General features: G+C 41.4%; 2 protein-coding genes across 5 annotated transcripts in view; both read left to right on the top strand.

Moving 5' to 3' along the window:
* Nucleotides 1-14,578, top strand: part of PTPN22 (protein tyrosine phosphatase non-receptor type 22) — a 45,822-nt gene extending 31,244 nt beyond the window's left edge. For both annotated transcript variants that reach the window (XM_070397702.1, XM_070397701.1), the window contains 6 exons: nt 137-164; nt 3,121-3,201; nt 3,453-3,568; nt 8,591-8,621; nt 10,809-10,886; nt 13,985-14,578. In XM_070397702.1, coding sequence (XP_070253803.1) covers nt 137-164; nt 3,121-3,201; nt 3,453-3,568; nt 8,591-8,621; nt 10,809-10,886; nt 13,985-14,049 — 399 coding nt within the window. In that variant the 3' untranslated portion in view covers nt 14,050-14,578. The remainder of the gene's footprint in view (nt 1-136; nt 165-3,120; nt 3,202-3,452; nt 3,569-8,590; nt 8,622-10,808; nt 10,887-13,984) is intronic.
* A 1,370-nt stretch (nt 14,579-15,948) lies between these two features.
* The window catches only part of RSBN1 (round spermatid basic protein 1), a 30,006-nt gene continuing 27,073 nt past the window's right edge, over nt 15,949-18,881 (top strand). For 2 of the 3 annotated variants that reach the window (XM_070397156.1, XM_070397155.1), the window contains exon 1: nt 15,949-16,687. In XM_070397156.1, coding sequence (XP_070253257.1) covers nt 15,976-16,687 — 712 coding nt within the window. In that variant the 5' untranslated portion in view covers nt 15,949-15,975. The remainder of the gene's footprint in view (nt 16,688-18,881) is intronic. The other variant, XM_070397158.1, reaches the window with a different exon arrangement.

Here is an 18,881-nt window from a genome sequence, read left to right as displayed (position 1 = left end):
GGGTCAACATTTCATAACTATCTTTATCTGTATATGCAATATAACTTCAAAAATGCCATGCATTGCTTTGAGTTTGTAAATTTGTGTACATATTCTTCTCTCACTTATCCTTTCTCTCTCTCTCTCTTTTTTTAAGATTGTAAAACTCCGGAATCCCATATCAGGTAAATAAATTCTCATAGCTTTAGATGAGATGTTAGCCCTAAGCATCTGTATTGTAAGAATGGCTCATTAAGTTTAGAATAATTCACCTCAGGTGATGGCATGCTTCCCATAATAGCTTCCACTGTTTATTGATCTATTTCTGGGTTTCCCAGGCTAGGAGTTTTGCTTTGTCAGGGCCAGGTGAAGACAGGATTTTAGGATTCTGCTCCCTGATATATAGCCCCTTAAAAAAACTACTTCAGGTCGAATCTCTAAGACTGCAGTAGTCCCATTTTATAGGTTTTGTCATTGTTCATAATGTGATTCTAAAAATTATTTGTGGCCATTTAGATCTTTAACCTGCCATTGCTTCTCCAGTACTTTCCTGAGCTTTGCTTGTCTTATACATTGAATAACAACATCACCAGCTAACATTTATTGAGCACTAATAGGTACTTTACATACCCTATACCAGATTGCAGTTGCCCTTAACATATTTCTTCATATTAACATATTATTCACTTATAGAATTCATACTATACATAAATAGATAGTATAACATGGAGATTTTAAAAATGGGCTTTTGAGTCAGACAGATTTCAATTCAAATCCCCATAGTTCCCATAGTTATCAAAATGCATAACCTTGGTTAAATTATCAATTTTTCTCATTTATAAAATGTGAATAATAGAACTCCTTTCTTAGAGGATTTCCACAAGGACTAAGTGTGATGATGCACATGAAGCTTTTAGCACAGTGGTTGTCAAATAATAAGCTCTCATTAAATGTTACCTACTATACTTTTTATTTGATAATTATTAAGTGAGCATTTCCCAGGCAAGCTCTGTGTGCCTTATATCATCTTAGGAGGATATATGCGAAAGGGTACTGCTAGAAAGACAAATACCATATAATTTCACTTATATGTGGATTCCAAAGAACAAAATGAATGAACAAAATTGAAACAGACTCATAGATGCAGAGAATAGACTGGTGGCTGCCAGAGGGGAGGGGGATTGGGGAACTGGGTGAGAAAGTGAAGGGATTAAGAAGTGCAGATAGTTACAAAATAGTCACAGGGATGTAAAGCATATAGCCAATAATATTGTAATAAGTATGTATGGTCCCAGGTGGGTACTGGAAATATTGGGGAGAACACTTTGTAAAGTATATGATTATCTAACCACTATGCTGTACACTTGAAACTAATCTATACTAATAAAAGGGTAATATGCTAATCAGACCGGACATCCTTCTGGACAAAGCCACGGTAGCAGGGGCCAAGGCAGAGATGGTTAGGGGCGATCAGGCTGTCAGGGGAGAGCAGTTAGGGGTGATCAGGCCGTCAGGCAGAGAGGTTAGGGGCAATCAGGCAGGCAGAGTGGTTAGGGGCAGTCAGGCAGGCAGGCAGGTGAGCAGTTAGGAGCCAATGGTCCCGGATTGGAGAGGGTGCAGGCTGGGCTGAGAGGACCCCCCTGCCCCACGCACAAATTTCATGCACCAGGCCTCTAGTATAATATTGAATATAACAAAAATGACATATTGTGAATAACAGAAGATTTACACATTTGCAAAAAAGGGTACAATTGAGCAAATCTGGCAAAATCTTGAAAATTGTTGAACTGAGTTTATGGAGATTAATTGTACTAATTTTTCTACTTTGAAATATATTCAAAAATTTTCCTAAAAGAAAGAAAGAGTACTGCTTAATGCTTACATTCAAATTAGGTAGACAAAATTAATACTCACTTGGAACTATTACATGGTAATCTGTGTGGCCCTGATTATAATCACCAGGAATCTAGAAAAAGCAAGGTATCGGTGGAGTGGTTAGGAAAGACTTCACTGAGTAGAAGAAAGAAATTTAAGACTATGGATAGATGGTGATAAAGGAGGGAATTCCAGGAGCAGGGATCCGGGTCACAGTGACTCAAAGGTACAAATAAGCATGTGTGTAGAGCAGGGGTCCTCAAACTTTTTAAACAGGGGGCCAGTTCACTGTCCCTTAGACCGTTGGAGGGCCGGACTATAGTTTAAAAAAAAACTATGAACAAATTCCTATGCACACTGCACATATCTTATTTTGAAGTAAAAAAACAAAATGGGAACAAATACAATATTTGTATTTGCATGTGGCCCGTGGGCCGTAGTTTGAGGACCCCTGGTGTAGAGAAATGGTGAATAGGTTAATTTAATTGCAACAGAGGTTCTACTCTGGGAAATATGGAAAATAGATTGGTATAGGTAAAATGGGGGAAGATTCTGAAGAACTTAGAAGCGAAGCAGAGGAAATACCTAGAACAAGCAAATCTATGGAGAAAGCAGATGTGTGGTTGCCAATCTAATCTGCAGGGAATGGGAAGCGGCTGCTGAATGAGAGTGGACTTTCCTTTCAGGGCCATGAAAATGTTTGCATTTGCCCTGACTGGTTTGGCTCAGTGGATAGAGCGTCAGCCTGCGGACTGAAGGGTCCAAGGTTCGATTCTGGTCAAGGGCATGTACTTTGGTTGCAGGCACATCCGCAGTAGGGGGTGTGCAGGAGGCAGCTGATTGATGTTTTTCTCTCATCGATGTTTCTAATTCTCTATTCCTCTCTCTTCCTCTCTGTAAAAAAATCAATAAAAACAATAAAAATATATTTAAAAAAAAAGAAAATGTTTGCGTTTGGCTGTTTGCCTACTTGTGATTTCAGGATGCTCTGTAAGAACTAGAAACTTAATTCAATTCAGGTTCAGTTTCTTTGGAAAACACTTTTGTAAGTGAGCTACAAGTTTGTGACGAATGAGAGGCTCATTGGCTAAAGAGCTGGAAGAACAAAGCTCCTGAGGCTCCAGTCATAGTTCAGATAATTTTTTATTTGGTTGCTGTAGGTTAATATTGAAAAGTTGGAAAAGTTATACAAGATCAAAGAGGGGTCTTGCCTGGAGACTTTAAGTGATGGATGTTTTTGCTTATTGTGCCCTGTTCTCATCACAGATCTGCATGAAGATCGCTCTTCTCCTCCCCCTCCACTCCCAGAAAGGACCCGAGAGTCCTTCTTCCTCGCTGACGAGGACTGTAAGTGCAGCACTTTCTCTCCAAAAAGTTATAGAAATGAGACTGTTAAAAGGCTAACAATAAAGTGAGACCTAAATGAAAAAGGTACAAGAAATGATTAAGTAAGATAAAAATAAGACATTTTAAAGGTCCATATTGTATTGTAAAAGTAGTGCATAAAAAAGCCAAGCCAAGAATTACTGGATATATACCTATATAAAACCTGAAAGCTTAGGAAGCTATGCAACAAATTACTTTTTTTTTTTTTTCAGGTATGCAGGCTCAACCTATAGAGACGTATTCTGCTAGCTGTCCTAACACCATGGAAAATTCAACATCTTCAAAACAAACATTGAAGACTCCTGGAAAATGTTTCACAAGGAGTAAGGTAAAAAAGATAGGAGTTTATGGAAATACACCAGAAGCTTTTCATTACTGGAAGTGTCCCCTAACCCCCTACTCCCTTCTCTCCTGCCAGCTGCCAGCATTAAGATGGAAAATTAGATTAAATATGGTCACTAACATTGTTGGTCTCATGACAATTAAAATTAATAGAAGGAGCCCTAACTGGTTTGGCTCAGTGGATAGAGCGTCAGCCTGCAGACTGAAGGGTCCCAGGTTCGATTCCAGTCAAGGGCATGTACCTTGGTTGCGGGCACATCCCCAGTAGAGGATGTGCAGGAGGCAGCTGATCGATGTTTCTCTCTCATCAATGTTTCTAATTCTCTATCTCTCTCCCTTCCTCTCTGTAAAAATCAATAAAATATATTTTAAAAAACAAAAATTAATAGAAGGAAACAAACAACAAAAAAAACAACAGTTTAAAGCCTGCCTAATAAAACCATCAACTTTTTTTTTGCTACTGGAATGAGACAAACTGATTCCAAAGTTCATATGGGGGGGATGAAAAGAGCAAGAATGGCCAGTAAACTCAAAAAATTAAAAATAGAAGTAACAGCAGTGGAAGGAGGGTCGCCTTACCAGACATTAAAACATTGTAAAGCCTCAATTATTAAAATGGTATGATATTGGTGTATGAAAAAACACATACCAACATGGTAGATGGGAAGTCCAGAAATAGATTTAAATATGTATAGGAATATAGTATATGATTAAAGATGGATGTTTTAATTGTTGTTGGATGAATTGGATAAGCACCTGAAAAAAAAATAGGATCCATATCTCACAGCTATACCAGGATATATTCTAGATGGATAAAAGATTTAAGTGTTAAAAAAAAAGAGAAACAAAAACCAACCCAAAAAAAGTACTAAAGAAACTTGGAAAGTTTACTTTACAACTGGGAGTGGGAATGACTCAAAATCCAGGAGCCATAAGAAAAGAGATTTATAAATTCACTTAAATAAAATAGAAAATTTCTGCAGGGCAAAAAATAATAATAAAAATAAACTTAAAATCAAAAGACAAGGAACAAATTGGAGAAAAATATCTGCAACTGGCATCATAGCCAAGGAGTTATTTCTTTTTTAAAAAATGTATTTTTATTGATTTCAGAGAGGAAGGGAGAAGGAGAGAGAGATGGAAACATCAATGATGAGAGAACCATTGATCAACTACCTCCTGCATGCGTCCGCCCCCCCCCACCCCCGCCCCGGGGATTGAGCCTGCAACCCTGGCATGTGCCCTTGACTGGAATCGAACCTGGGACCCTTCAGTCCACAGGCTGATGCTCTACCCATTGAGCAAAACCAGCCAGGGCTTTTCTTTAATGTATAAAGGCTCCTAGAAATTCATTGATAATGATAACTCTAATAGAAAAGTGAGCAAAACAACAACAACCACCCCATGATCCAATAGTTTAAGCAAAATAAATATGCACGGTCTGCCCTTTATTTATTTATTTATTTATTTATTAAATCTTTATTGTTCAGATTATTACATTAGTTACTCTTTTTTCCCACCATAACTCCCCTCCACCCAGTTCCAACCCCACCCTCTGCCCTCACTCCCCACCCACTGTCCTCATCCATAGGTGCACGATTGTTGTCTAATCTCTTCACTCACCCCCACACCCCTTTCTCCTCCCCCCCCCCCAAGAATAGTCAGTCCATTCCCTTTCTATGTCCCTGATTCTATTACAATCACCAGTTCATCAGATTATTTATTCACTTGATTTTTAGATTCACTTGTTGATAGATGTGTATTTGTTGTTCATAATTTGTATCTTTACCTTTTTCTTCTTCTTCCTCTTCTTACAGGATACCTTTCAGCATTTCATATAATACTGGTTTGGTGGTGATGAACTCCTTTAGCTTTTTCTTATCTGTGAAGCTCTTTATCTGGCCTTCACTTCTGAATGATAGCTTTGCTGGATAAAGTAGTCTTGGTTGTAGGTTCTTGGTATTCATCACTTTGAATATTTCTTGCCATTCCCTTCTGGCCTGCAAAGTTTCTGTTGAGAAATCAGCTGACAGTCGTATGGGTACTCCCTTGTAGGTAACTGATTTTCTTTCTCTTGCTGCTTTTAGGATTCTCTCTTTGTCTTTTGCTCTTGGCATTTTAATTATGATGTGTCTTGGTGTGGTCCTCTTTGGATTCCTTTTGTTTGGGGTTCTCTGCACTTCCTGGACTTGGAAGTCTATTCCTTTCACCAGGTAGGGGAAGTTTTCTGTCATTATTTCTTCAAATAGGTTTTCAATATCTTGCTCTCTCTCATCTTCTGGCACCCCTATAATTCGGATGTTGGTACGCTTGAAGCTGTCCCAGAGGCTCCTTACACTATCTTCATATTTTCGGATTCTTTTTTCATTTTGCTTTTCCAGTTGGGTGTTTTTTGCTTCTTCGTATTTCAAATCTTTGACTTGATCCTTGCGACCCTCTGGTCTGCTGTTGGGAGTCTGTATAATATTCTTTATTTCAGTCAGTGTATGCTTAATTTCTAGTTGGTCCTTTATCACAACATCGAGGGTCTCATTAGATTTCTTGAGGATCTCACTACATTTATCGGCGGTCTTACCAGTCTTTTCGAAGGCTTCTAAACAGTTCTTTAAAGACCTTAAAAGTGTGGTTTTGAACTCTATATCCAACAGTTTGCTTCCCTCCAATTCTGTCGTTTGTGTCCTGTTTCTTTGTCTCGGCATTTTTTTATGCTTCGCTGTGTCGATAGAGTGCCTTTCTGTGCTAAGTGTCCCAATTACCTAAGGTAGACACTCTTGGTGCACCCCATTGTGGGCTTTGTGCACAGTCTTGTTGTGGTTAAGCCTTGATTGTTGTAGTTATCACTGTGAGGAATTGACTTCCAGGTCAATTGGCTGTGAGAATCAGCTGTGTCTGCGGTGGGAGAACTTCTGTGCTGGAGACACCCCTCTGGGGCTAGACTTGCTTCGATGGGGCTTTGGTGCTCACTGAGTCTGCCTCCTGAGTGTGTCTTTTATGGTTCCACGGAGCTTAAAGCTGGATGGTCCCACTCTGACCTCTGGGCTTCCTGGCTCCTGGATCTCTAGGGAGGTGCTAATCTAGCCTTTGCCTGAGGCTATCCAGCAAAAGCCTCCCTGCAGGGCTTGGGCGGGGCGGGTCCCACAGGATCAACAGGGCGGGGTTAGCAATTATGGCTGCTCTCAGTCTTGCCCTCAGAGGCTCTGCTTCTCAGTGTCCCAGTAGTCGCTGCAAGCCCTACGGAGAGAAAGCTGCCCTAGGGTTCTGAGCGATGCCAGACAGTCCCGCTTCTCCCGTATGGGTCTGGGTCCTTAGAGACTCGCCCGGAACTGGAGCTCAGAGCCTGAGACTCCCTCCCGATTGAAAACAACCGCGCCCTCAGCCTCCAGCCCACTCCACATGCACTCCGAACCTTAGTATTTTACTTCAGCACTGCGCCTCCTCTGAGCCTCGGTATGCTTTTCTCTTTCCTCCTAGTTGTAGAACATCCACTCAGCCAGCTTTCCTGTGGTTCTGGATGATGTCCGTTCCGTCTTTTAGTTGTATTTTTGAAGTGGTTGTTCGAGGCAGCAAACTCCCGTGTTTACCTATGCCGCCATCTTCTACTCCACGGTCTGCCCTTTAAACATTTGACATGTTCAACCTCACTCATAATAAGAGAAATACAAATTAAGACCACTCTGACATACTGTTTTTCATTCATCAGAATGGCAAATTCCAAAGTTTGACTCCATTCTTTGTTAGGCAGACTGTGAAATAAGCACATGCCTGCATTGGTGGGAGAGTCAAGTGGTGTAACTTCTATGGAGGACAATCTAACAATATCAAATGCATGTACCCTTTGACCCACTTCTAGGAATTTATCCTTCAAAAATGTGTGTACATATATGAAACGAAGGGTATACCAGGTTATTTACTGAAAAATTATTTATAAGAGCAGGCAATTAGGAACAACATAAATATTAATCATTAAGAAAATTGATTAAATGAATCATGGTATGTGCAGAAATTGGAATACTATGAAGGTTAAAAAATGAGGTCTCTCTCACTACATTTATTATAATCGTTAACTATTGCTTAAAAGGAGCAAAATATGATTTATATCTGTATTCTGTATTCATATGTAACTGGGAGGATACATAAGAAGCTAATAACGATGGCTTTATGTGGGGGAGGGTTAGGAAACAGGGTAGATGGAAAATAAGAATGGTAGCATTTTTACTAAGATAACTTGAATAATAAATAAATGATTTATTTCTTAAAATCAAAATAAAATTTTTCAAAAAAAGAGAATTTATTATATATCTATTATGTAGAAGAATACATTTCTGTTCGGTGTTAGGAAAATAGAAATGTCATAGAGGACATCTACCTGCCCTCGAGAAGAGGACAGTTACTCTACTGGAATAGAATGCCTACATAAGAAACAATCTGAAAATTATCAAGCAGCATTGAATATTATGGAACAGATTAAAAATGTACGCGCTAAGGATATGTGGAGAAAAACATGTGGGTAGGTTATTTTATGTGGAGAAAAGAAAAAAATGTGGGTAAGTTCTTTATGAACGAGGCAGAATCCATGGGTTTGCTGAAAGAAAGGTGAAGGAAGTGGCATGGCTAACAGTATGGAGTGGACCCGAGGAAACGGAGTACAGAATACGGTTGATGAACATTCCTGGCTAGCATGGCAGTGGCTGTGTGTCACAGCTATCTTCGGAAGGCATCGCGGATTCTGGAATGGTCCCAAAAAAGAAACGTAGAAACTGTTTTTCCCTGATATTCTGATACACTATTTCTAAATACATAGTGTCATTCTCAGATGGGTGGGGAAAAGAGTGAAATAAAATCAAGTGGAGACTGCACTGAGTTTAAAATGGCCAAGTGGTTTTGTGCACTTTGATGGCTCTTATTAAAGGAAATCAATCCTTTTGACTGACATCTGTATTTCTACTTGATTCAAGTAGTTTGGATTTCACACCAAAAATCAACACTTTCCTTTTCTTCATTTTTGCAGAGTTTGAAAATTTTGCGGAACATGAAAAAGAGTAAGCTTCTTTATACTTATTTTTTAGAATATGTATACTACTTCCATGATTATTTAATTCTTCCTTATATAACCACTCTGTGAAAAGTTAATATTATTCCTAAACAGAAGCTTACTTGGGTCCTATGGGTCAGATCACCCCCGAACAATGTACTGTGCTGGGCTCCACAGTGATAATGTAATACTGAGTACGGAGTGAAGGGTTGGGCCGGGGTGTGTGGAATAATAGAATGATGTTTGTCACTTTCTACTCATCCTAAGACGCTGGCACCCAAGTGTGTTATTTAAAATTCCCAGCAGTCTAACCTCAGATGTATTTTCTTTGAAAACAGTCACATATGTGTTGATCAACAAATGTGTTGATTTAATAAAGTAAGCAAAGTATTGACTCATTTCTATTTTTACCAAGTATTATTAGCAATAGTCTGTTGCTTACTACTTTTGCTATATTGTAATGAAAACAAACTCAAAGACTCCTGAAATGGTGGGAATTTGATTATCTTAGAAATCCTTATTTATAACTATAAAGTATATAAAACATGGTGATACAATTGTTGTTTATATATATGTATATATTTATTGATTTCAGAGAGGAAGGGAGAGGGAGAGAGAAAGAGAGAAAAACGTCAATAATGAGAGAGAATTATTGATTGGCTGCCTCCTGCACACCCCACACTATGGATCAAGCCCGCAACACAGGCGATTGAACTGTGACCTCCTGGTTCATAGATCGATGCTCAACCACTGAGCCACGCTGGCTGAGCGATGATGATACAGTTTTACAAATTTGATCAATTTGGTTAATCATCAAGGACCAAACAGCTGGTTGGTATTTTAGGGAGGGACAAAATACTGAGAAAACTTGATGTAAGGTATTATCCAAGTGAGAAGGTTTATAGCTGAATCTTACTCTTTTCTCCTGAGTTTTCACTCTATCTTTCCATAAACTTGTGCCAGTCTGCTCTCATTGCCACCATACTTGATCTCCGAAATGAACCGATTTCTCACCTATGATGACTAAGTATAATGGAAAAGTAAGATGGCTAAAGCCAGTCAAAAGAGAATTTAAGCATTTCAAGAGGAGGAAATTATAGTATAAAACAGGGGAATTACACAACTAAAAAAAAAAAAAAGCAGTGAGTGACTTGAATAGCCAAAGATTGATTTGATCAATTTAGCTTACGAAATACACAGATTTCTTTTTCTAAAAGAACATATCAGCCCGGCTGGTGTTGCTCAGTGGTTGAGCATCAACCTATGAACCAGGAGGTCTTGGTCAAATTCCCAGTCAAGGCACATGCCTGGGTTGCAGGCTTGATCCCAGTGGGGGACTTGCAGGAGGCAGCTAATAGATGATTCTCTATCATCATTGATGTTTCTGTCTCCATCGTCAGTGCCTTGCCCAATGCTTGGCATATAGTAAGTATTCAATAAATATATTTTTAATTGAATCTGACTGAAATTCAATATGTACTTTAGTGATTCATACTCAAGTACCTCCATGAATGGGGAGATGTTTCTAGAATCCTAGTACTAGATATGTGTATATGAACACACACAGTCGTTACACTGTATTCTGAAAATGTTGAACACAAAACAAAAAATGACTATTTAATAATTTCTCGCCAGTTATATGCTGCTTCTTAGAAAGTTTATACAAACCTGAAATTATCTTTTTTCACTGCTAGACAGTGCTCCCGCAAAATGTGGGACATGTTTTCACTGGATTGCTTTCAAAATTGGGCAGAAACTGATACCTCAATATTAAGGTTCTGGGAAGAGAAACACTATATATTTTAAGCCTACCAAGAAGTAGCTAAATGGCAAAACAAAGAAGCATAGTGCTTTGGGGAGATGAGATTCTGGGCCTAACTAGAATCATCTATAATGAGAAAAAGGCAGACTGGAAAGTGAAGAAAGATATTACAGGAGTAGAGGATAGTATAAGAAAAATCACAGACTTTGCCATGGATGATCTACTGTGGAGAACAAATGATTTGAGTAAGGGTGTGCATGGTGATGGGTGGTGAACACACAATAGAATATACAGATGATGTATTATAGAATTTACCCCTGAATCCTGTACAACCTTATTAGCCAATGTCATCGCAATAGATTCAATAAAAAGGTAAAAAGTTATCTCAGTTTGTCTTTATACTTTCCCTCACATTTTTTCTTTTCATTCTAGGTCTCTGTACTTCTTCCTCACCAAACAAGCCTGCAGACTCTGTTCAGTCAAGTAACTCCAGCTCCTTGCTAAATTTTGGTATGTGTGTTATTTTACAGCATAGTTTATGTTTACCTAAATTATTCTTTTATAGTATAAGAGGTACAACTTTAAATAGGATTTGAGGTTGCATGTATAGGTCCTTATATTTATATTCTTTTTCATGCAATTTATCTTTTTATTTTTGACCCCAGCTACCGCTTAACATCTTACATACCACTATGTATTTATTCTATTACATGGGTTTGCCTAGCATATGCAGAAAATAAAGCTAGGTAACCAAATGGTTCAGATGTAAGCAACACACGAATTAGTATGTGTCAGGCTTTGTGCTGGATGCTTTAATAAATATCTCACTGATGCTTTCAGCAGTTCTGCAGGACCTACCCACAATTTTGCAAGATGATGATGCAATGAAAGGTTCAGGGATGTCTTCAAGCTTACCATTCTCTGTTCTCCTTTTGTATTTCAAATCTTTCATTGCTCACTTTGCACTCCTAAAGCTGCTAAGTGCAAGAGAACCTTGAAAATATCCTCCATCAAAGAAAAGAGAAGTCATATGTTGCTGAAGTGATAAAGAACCAACTGTCATTACTCTTCATATATTTTGAAAGGACGAAGAAAAAGCCATCATTGGTGGTGCAACATTTTTGCATTGTCCTTCTTTAGGATAGGTGAGGGGGGAGTGTTTGAGGGAGAGATATAAATGATTAGCTACATACTTAGTTCTCCAGGATTGTTTATTACTTTATTTTTTCTAAGCTTTTCAAACATAAGCTCTCAGTAAATGGAGGGCTTTCTGGACTGAAGCAGAAGTATAAGTGAATTTAATACAATCTATATGTATGAAAGCCTAAGCGACCAAATGACCGAATGCCCGGACGACTGAACAACCAAACGACCGGTCGACTGGTCACTATGACATACACTGACCACCAGGGGGCAGACACTCAATGCAGGAGCTGCCCCCTGGTGGTCAGCACGCTCCCATAGCCAACCTCCCGCGGCCCGACGCCCCGGCCCACCCCAATGGCCCTGATCAGGTTGGCTGGCCTACCTCCTGTGGCCCCAATTGGCCCTGATTACTGGCCAGGCCAAGGGACCCCAGCCATTCACGAATTTGTGCACCGGGCCTCTAGTAATCTTATAAAGCAACTAGAGGCCCGGTGCATGAAATTCATGCACTGGAGGGGCCCCTCAGCCCAGCCTGCGCCCCCTCACAGTCCAGGGCTCTTGCAGTCCGGGATGCCTTGCTCCTTACTGCCCGCCTGCTGCTCCTTAGCGCTGCTGCAGAGGCAGGAGAGGCTCCCACCACCACCACTGTGCTCGCCAGCCATGAGCCCAGCTTCTGGCTGAGCAGTGCTCCCCCTGTGGGAGTACACTGACCACCAGGGGGCAACTCCTGAGTTGAGTGTCTGACCCCTAGTGGTCAGTGTGCATCATAGCGACCAGTTGTTCTATGGTTCAGCCAATTTGCATATTAGGGTTTTAATATATAGGATAATGCTTATTTTTCTGAAATTGAAATTTCCCAGTGTTTTTTTTTTTGATAAGTTAGTGGTAGGTGAAAAGATGTAGATAAAGGATTTTATTTTGCAAGTCAAATTAAAATATAGGCAAAGTTCATGAGTAGACTTTTTCCCCCTTAAGAAACAGATAAATGGCCAACAGGTACATGGAAAGATGCTCAACATCATTAATCATCAGGGAAATGCAAACCAAAACCACAATGAGATGTCACCTCACACCTGTTAGAATGGTCATTATCAAAGGCAAGAGACAAGTGTGGGTGAGGCTGTGGATAGAAATGTAAATAGTCTAGTCACTATGGAAAAAAGTATGAAAGTTCCTCAAAAAATTAAAACTATAAGTACCATATGACCCAGAAATTCTACTTTTAAATATAAACCCAGAGGAAATGAAATCATTATCTCAAAAGAGATACTGCACCCCATGTTCACTGCATTATTTACAGTAGCCAAAACACAGAACTCATGTGTCCATTGACAGATGAATGGATAAAGGTAAGTTATAGATGTGAATATTATTTATCCATAAAAAAAGAAGGAAATCTTGCCTTTTGCAACAACATGAGTGGACCTTGAGGGCATTATGCTAAGTGAATAAGTCATACATACTGTGTGTTCTTATATGTGGAATCTAAAATGGCTGAATTTATAGAAATACAGGGCAGAATGGTGGTCGCCTGGGCTGCAGGGATGGGGAAAAATGGGGAAATGTTGGTTAAAGGGTGCAAACTTCCAGGTATAAGATGAGTAAGTTTTGGGGATTTAATGAACAGCATGATAACGATAATTAACAGTACTGTATTATACACTTGAAAGTTGTTGAAGAGCGTAAACCTTAATCACCACAAAAAATGGTAATTATGTGAGGGGATAGAGGTGTTAGTTAACTATATGTGTATCAAATCACCATATTGTACACTTTAAACTTAGCTACAGAGCGGGGCAAAAGTAGGTTTACAGTTGTGAGTAAGCAAAACACAGAGCTTATTCTTGTATTATTATTTATTATTGTATTGTTTTCCATCCAAACAGCTATAAACCTACTTTTGGCCCACCCTGTATGTTATATATCAATAATATCTCAACAAAGCTGAAAAAAAATATGCTGAACTACTAAAGACCATTATACCAGGTTTCTTTATCTAATTATTACCATTATTAAATTTGTAAGTGTTCTACAAATATAAAATGTTATTAGCATTCTATTGTTATCATTTCAGCATTAACTTAATTACTGTTATGCCTTTACAATCTATTACTAAATTGATCAAAGATGCTGCCTAACCTTTAAAAAAAATCCATGTGTTTGAATATATCATAACATACTCTAAAATCTATGTATTCATATTTATATAAAAAACTTTTTTCAGTTTTATTTTAAAAATTTGTACTTTTTCCATAACAGTTGGTATACAATATTATATTAATTTCAGGTGTACAACATAGTGATTAGAAAAGTAATCACCTGGGTAAGTCCCATCTGACACCACACATAGTTATTAAATTATTATTGCCTCTATTCTATATCCCCATGACTGTTTTTTACTGGCAATTTGTACATATTAATCCTTTCCCCCTTTTCACTCTCAGCTTTATTTTTGTTCCCAGGTTTTGCAAATCGTTTTTCAAAACCCAAAGGACCAAGGAACCCACCATCAAATTGGAATATTTAACAGAACTGTGGACTATAGGCTGCAAGTGCACCTGCAAAGAAAAATTACCAGAACACAGCTAGCTACAGTAAAGTGCTCTAGATTCGTAATGTCAACAGTGCAGATGTGGTAATGTGGTAACAGCTCTTAAGAAAAGCAATGCGCAATTAAGTGCCAAAAATTTTACATTGAATCTCATTTACATTGGGTTGGAAACAGCAGAGAGTTTGCCACTTCAGCCATAGGAGAAAGATTTTGGGAATGGATTTTTTTCATTTTTGGAAGTTATTTATATTTGACTTTACTTTTCACATAAATATAAACTTGAAGGATTGGTAAGAATTGGATCTCAAATGTCTACATTGCCAGAATTTACTATAAAAATGTGTTTAAAAACCTTATCTTGTGGTTGAAATACAAAATTACTGCTTATGACAATGACTGTCCCCTGGGAGTTATTTTTACCTTGAACATCTTCCCAAATGTTGTGGGAAACTAGAATAGTAAGAAAAGAAGTTATATTTAAGAGAATAAAATATGTAAAAAATGACTGTAATCTTTTTATTTATATATATCAACTAACCAGATGTTCAATTACATCCCTGATAAGTTTTAACCAAAGTTACTCAATTACCAAATCTAGAATGATTAACAAAATAGCTATCTTTTGGTAGCATTTTCATTTCACAGGTTCTGTGTAAACATGTGCGACCTACAGCCAATCAGAAGCACGACTAGTTTAAAGTGTTTTTTTTTTTCTAAATGAATATGGATCTGACATATTTTAAGGGTATCTGATCTTTCCAATCTAATTTTATGTAACCAATGTTAGTAATTATTACAAAGGATTCTCCAGAGTTCTCCGAAATGATTTACTGCTTTTAATTTTTTTAAAAAGTCTGTGGCTTCTAGAAGCATGGGATACGTAGTATTTTCACTGGGAAGCCCAGTGCAGGCGAGCGCTGGCTGTTACCTTTCATCGCAGCGCAATGAACACAGTAGGTGCTCAGCAAGCTTGTTTTTCAGTGAGCAAAATGGAGTGTAGCATCGAACCCCTGGCTTTTATCTACGTACTTCACCGTAACCAACTATCCCCAATACCCTCACCAAGGACCAAATATGCTAAAAGAATCCTAGGTACAATCTCAAGTGACTATGAAATTGTCAATCAATTTCTGAGCGGAAGCCTTGGTGAACAGTGGCGATTTGGGGAGTGTTCTCTGATAGGCACACATCTCGGATTTATGCAACCTTATACTTACGATGTGAAACATCTTAAACATTTAAAACCCTTTTCCATTTAGAATTTCCCTCTAACTGTAGGAATGTGTTCAAAATAGCGATGGACTCCGCCTTCCCAGGCGCTAGGGGAGGTGGGCGGACGGCGGGGCGGGGCGGCGCGCCCAGGCTCCTTGGAGGCGCGGGCACCTGCCTCTCTACGCCAGGAGCGGTCACCATGGCAATGCCGACGGGCGGGGCCATTGGACTCTAAAAGCAAACCCGCCCTCGCTTTATACACCAAGTTCCCCTTTCCTCCTCATCTCATCGCCTGTTCAAGGAGAAATGGCCGGAGGTTCCTTTACCTCACAAAGGTCAAAAGAGGAACATGCCATTTAAAAGTAACTATGGAGACCACCTAGTCCGCGTGCCATGACGGAGGAGGGCAAGGAGAAGATAATGGGAACGCGCCGCCCGACTCGGAGAGCCACGAACACTGTTTGGGCCGTTAAGGCGGTTGGCGGCAACTCTCCGCCCAGCGGCGGTTGCGTCGCAGCCCGGAGCGTGACTCGGCGCACGCTCTCTTTCAGCTCCTCCGCCCCCGCAGCCAGGCAGGCGGCGGGGGGCGGGGAGAACTACCGCTCCCAGGAGGCTCCGCGCGGCCCAGGGGGCTGGACCAGAGCTGGTGGAGAGGCCTGCGGAGAGCGGCGGGGAAGGGCCGTTTCCGGCATGTTCAGCTCCGGACCGGGCTCCGCCGACAAGTGGAGGGCAGCGGAGGGACTCCAATGCCCAGCGGGCCGTGCGCGGGATGCGCTTGCGCGATACGCGGACGGGGGGGCGGTCGGGCCATTTAAATGTGTGTTTGTGGGTGAAATGGCTGCGCAGGTCGGAGCGGTGCGCGTAGTACGGGCGGTGGCGGCGCAGGAGGAGCCGGACAAAGAGGGGAAGGAGAAGCCCCACGCTGGGGTCTCGCCGCGGGGCGTGAAGCGGCAGCGCCGAGCGAGCAGTGGGGGGTCTCAGGAGAAGCGGGGGCGGCCGAGCCAGGACGCTCCTCTGGCTCCCTCTCACCGGCGGCGTCGCAGCCGCCAACATCCCGGGCCGCTGCCGCCAACGAATGCAGCCCCGACCCTCCCGGGCCCGGTGGAACCTCTGCTCCTGCCGCCGCCGCCGCCGCCTTCGCTGGCCCCCGCCGGGCCCGCCGTCGCCGCCCCGCTCCCAGCCCCGGGCACCTCGGCCCTCTTCACCTTCTCGCCCCTGACGGTAAGCGCGGCCGCCGGGCCCAAGCAGCATAAGGGCCACAAGGAGCGGCACCGGCACCACCATCACCGCGGCTCGGACGGTGGCCCCAGCTCCTGCGTCCCGGGCGATCTCCGACACAAGGACAAGCAGGAAAACGGCGAGAGGGCCGGTGGGGTGCCCCTGATCAAGGCCCCCAAGAGAGGTGAGAGCCAGCGGGCGGCCGCGAGCTGGGGCTCTGGGTCTCTCTCGGCGTAGATATCCCGCCCCTTTCGCTCGGAAAGACGCCCAAGCCCTGCCCGCCTCTGGCTGCCCCGCGCCCCCGCGCCCACCGGGGCGGCCCCTGGATCGCACCCCGTGGACACAGCCTGACCTACTTGAGGCTCTTGGTTTCCAGGCCGAGCTGTCAGTTACTCACTAACCCCCTGGCCCGTCCCCCCCGCCCGCTCCTCCCGGAGCCTTGGCCGACGTTTGTTTTCAAATTCGGCAGGGTTTCCGCGCGATGCGGTCCCCGGCGTGGGATTTGTAGGTGGCGTATCCGAAAGACGGCCTTTCCAAAGGGAAGGCTTGTCGCTGAAATCCTTTCCTTCCTGTTTTCCTCGGTGGTGGCTTTCATACTCGCTCTCCTCCTCTCCCAAGTCTTCCCGGGTATGTTTTGGGGCTGTAACGAGTTTGAATTCGTAGGGAGGTTAACTCGACTCACGCTGATCGCCTTAGGTTCTGCAAGCTAAAATGTCAAACGCAGTTTATCTTCGTGTTTGTTTTTAAGTCTGCAGGTAAAAAAAAAAATCATTTTTAATTTTCATATGAGATCTTAATCCTCAGGAAAGGGATGGGGAAGGTTTTTCTCTCTCCTTGGATCCTAGGAAGTAGGACCCACCGGGCCCCCTGAAACGTGGGGTGTGCAGTCGTAGGTATCAGAGGCGAGAATTCCAGTTGCATTTTATTTTGTCTGGCACAACCAGTGGATAATTTACTTAATTCCAATAACCCCGATTAAAGCCAAGAATCTTTAACACAGAAAATGGAGGGCTACCTAATTAAGTGTGGGTTCTAGAGCAATTAGGGTGGGCAGAATGGGCGTCTTCCTATTTCCAAGTACCTGTAGCATTTGTTGTTTATATTCTCGTAGAATTTTGATTATGCCCTGAGTTTGTACGTTGTATATGATTTTATGTGATTTGTTAGTGGCATCTCCTCAAGAAGATTTTAAGATACTTTTGTGTTTCTTAGTACTGGGCCAGTTAGGTTATTAACATGTTAATGAGCTCGTCTTGGATTCCTTCACAAACTTGGTCTTAGGCTAAAACTAAGACTACCACCAATCATTACTTATTTTGGGTGCTACTTCCAAATAGCACAGTTGATTGCAAATAATTGCTCAGTGGCATTTATTGAATTCAGGTAAATCTTTCTTCCGGTGGTGGTATCCAAATCTTAATCTCAGGAGTAGAACTTGTGCCAGGCTGACCAGAGTGCCAGTTCCACCATCAGTATGCAATGATCTTGTTCTCTTTTATTTTTACCCTTATTTCTCACCTCATTTCGTGTGTGTGTGTGCATGTTTTAACCATACAGAGCTAGAGGTAATTTTAGAGATCACCCAATTCAAATTTATATAGTAAAAGAGGAAAAAACTAAGGCCCAAAGTAGTACCAAGTACAAATATTTTAAAATTCTTAAATCATTGACCTACTAGGGGGTAGAACCCAGATCTCCTGAATCCCAATATCAGCTTCATCTCCCTACTGTGCAATGTTGCTTTCTCTTTCTCCTATTCATTTTTCCCACTTCTTTGCTTATGAGATGGCAGTAGCCAGTCCCATCAAGAATTTCTGACAGCACCCCGTTGAAGGGGGGACAGTGGTAATTACATGTAAATAATTCACAATGTGCTTTTCTGGAAATTGTACAGGCGTCATGTTTTTTAAAAAACAAAGCAGACCTTTAACCCAGTGTTGTCCAACCAACAACTTTCTCCCGTTGACGGAAATAGTCTGTATCTGTGCTGTCTAATATGGTAGCCATTAGTCATATGGGGCCCTTGAAGCAAGTCTTTTTTTTAATACCTATTTATTGATTTCAGAGAGGAAGGGAGAGAGAGAAAGAAAAACATCAATGATGGGAGCCATTGATCAGCTGCCTTCTACTGGGGATGGAGCCCAACCTGTGGCAATAGAACCGTGACCTCCTGGTTCACAGGTCAATGCTCAACCACTGAGCCACACTGGCCAGGCTGAAGCAAGTCTAAAAGACTTGTAATGTGGCTAGTGTGACTGAGGAACTGAATTTTAAATTTTATTTAATTTTAATTAATTTATAGTTAAATAGTTCCTTTTGACTAGTGGCTACCACATTGGACAGCGTAGCTTGAAGCAGTTGTAGTTTAGCAATAGGTA

This window comes from Myotis yumanensis, unplaced genomic scaffold (assembly GCF_028538775.1).
Source record: "Myotis yumanensis isolate MYYU_CA2020_CCGP unplaced genomic scaffold, mMyoYum1.0.hap1 SCAF_17, whole genome shotgun sequence".
NCBI lineage: Eukaryota > Metazoa > Chordata > Mammalia > Chiroptera > Vespertilionidae > Myotis > Myotis yumanensis.
Note: the sequence above shows the minus strand (reverse complement) of the source record. Positions and strands in the feature narration are given on the sequence as shown.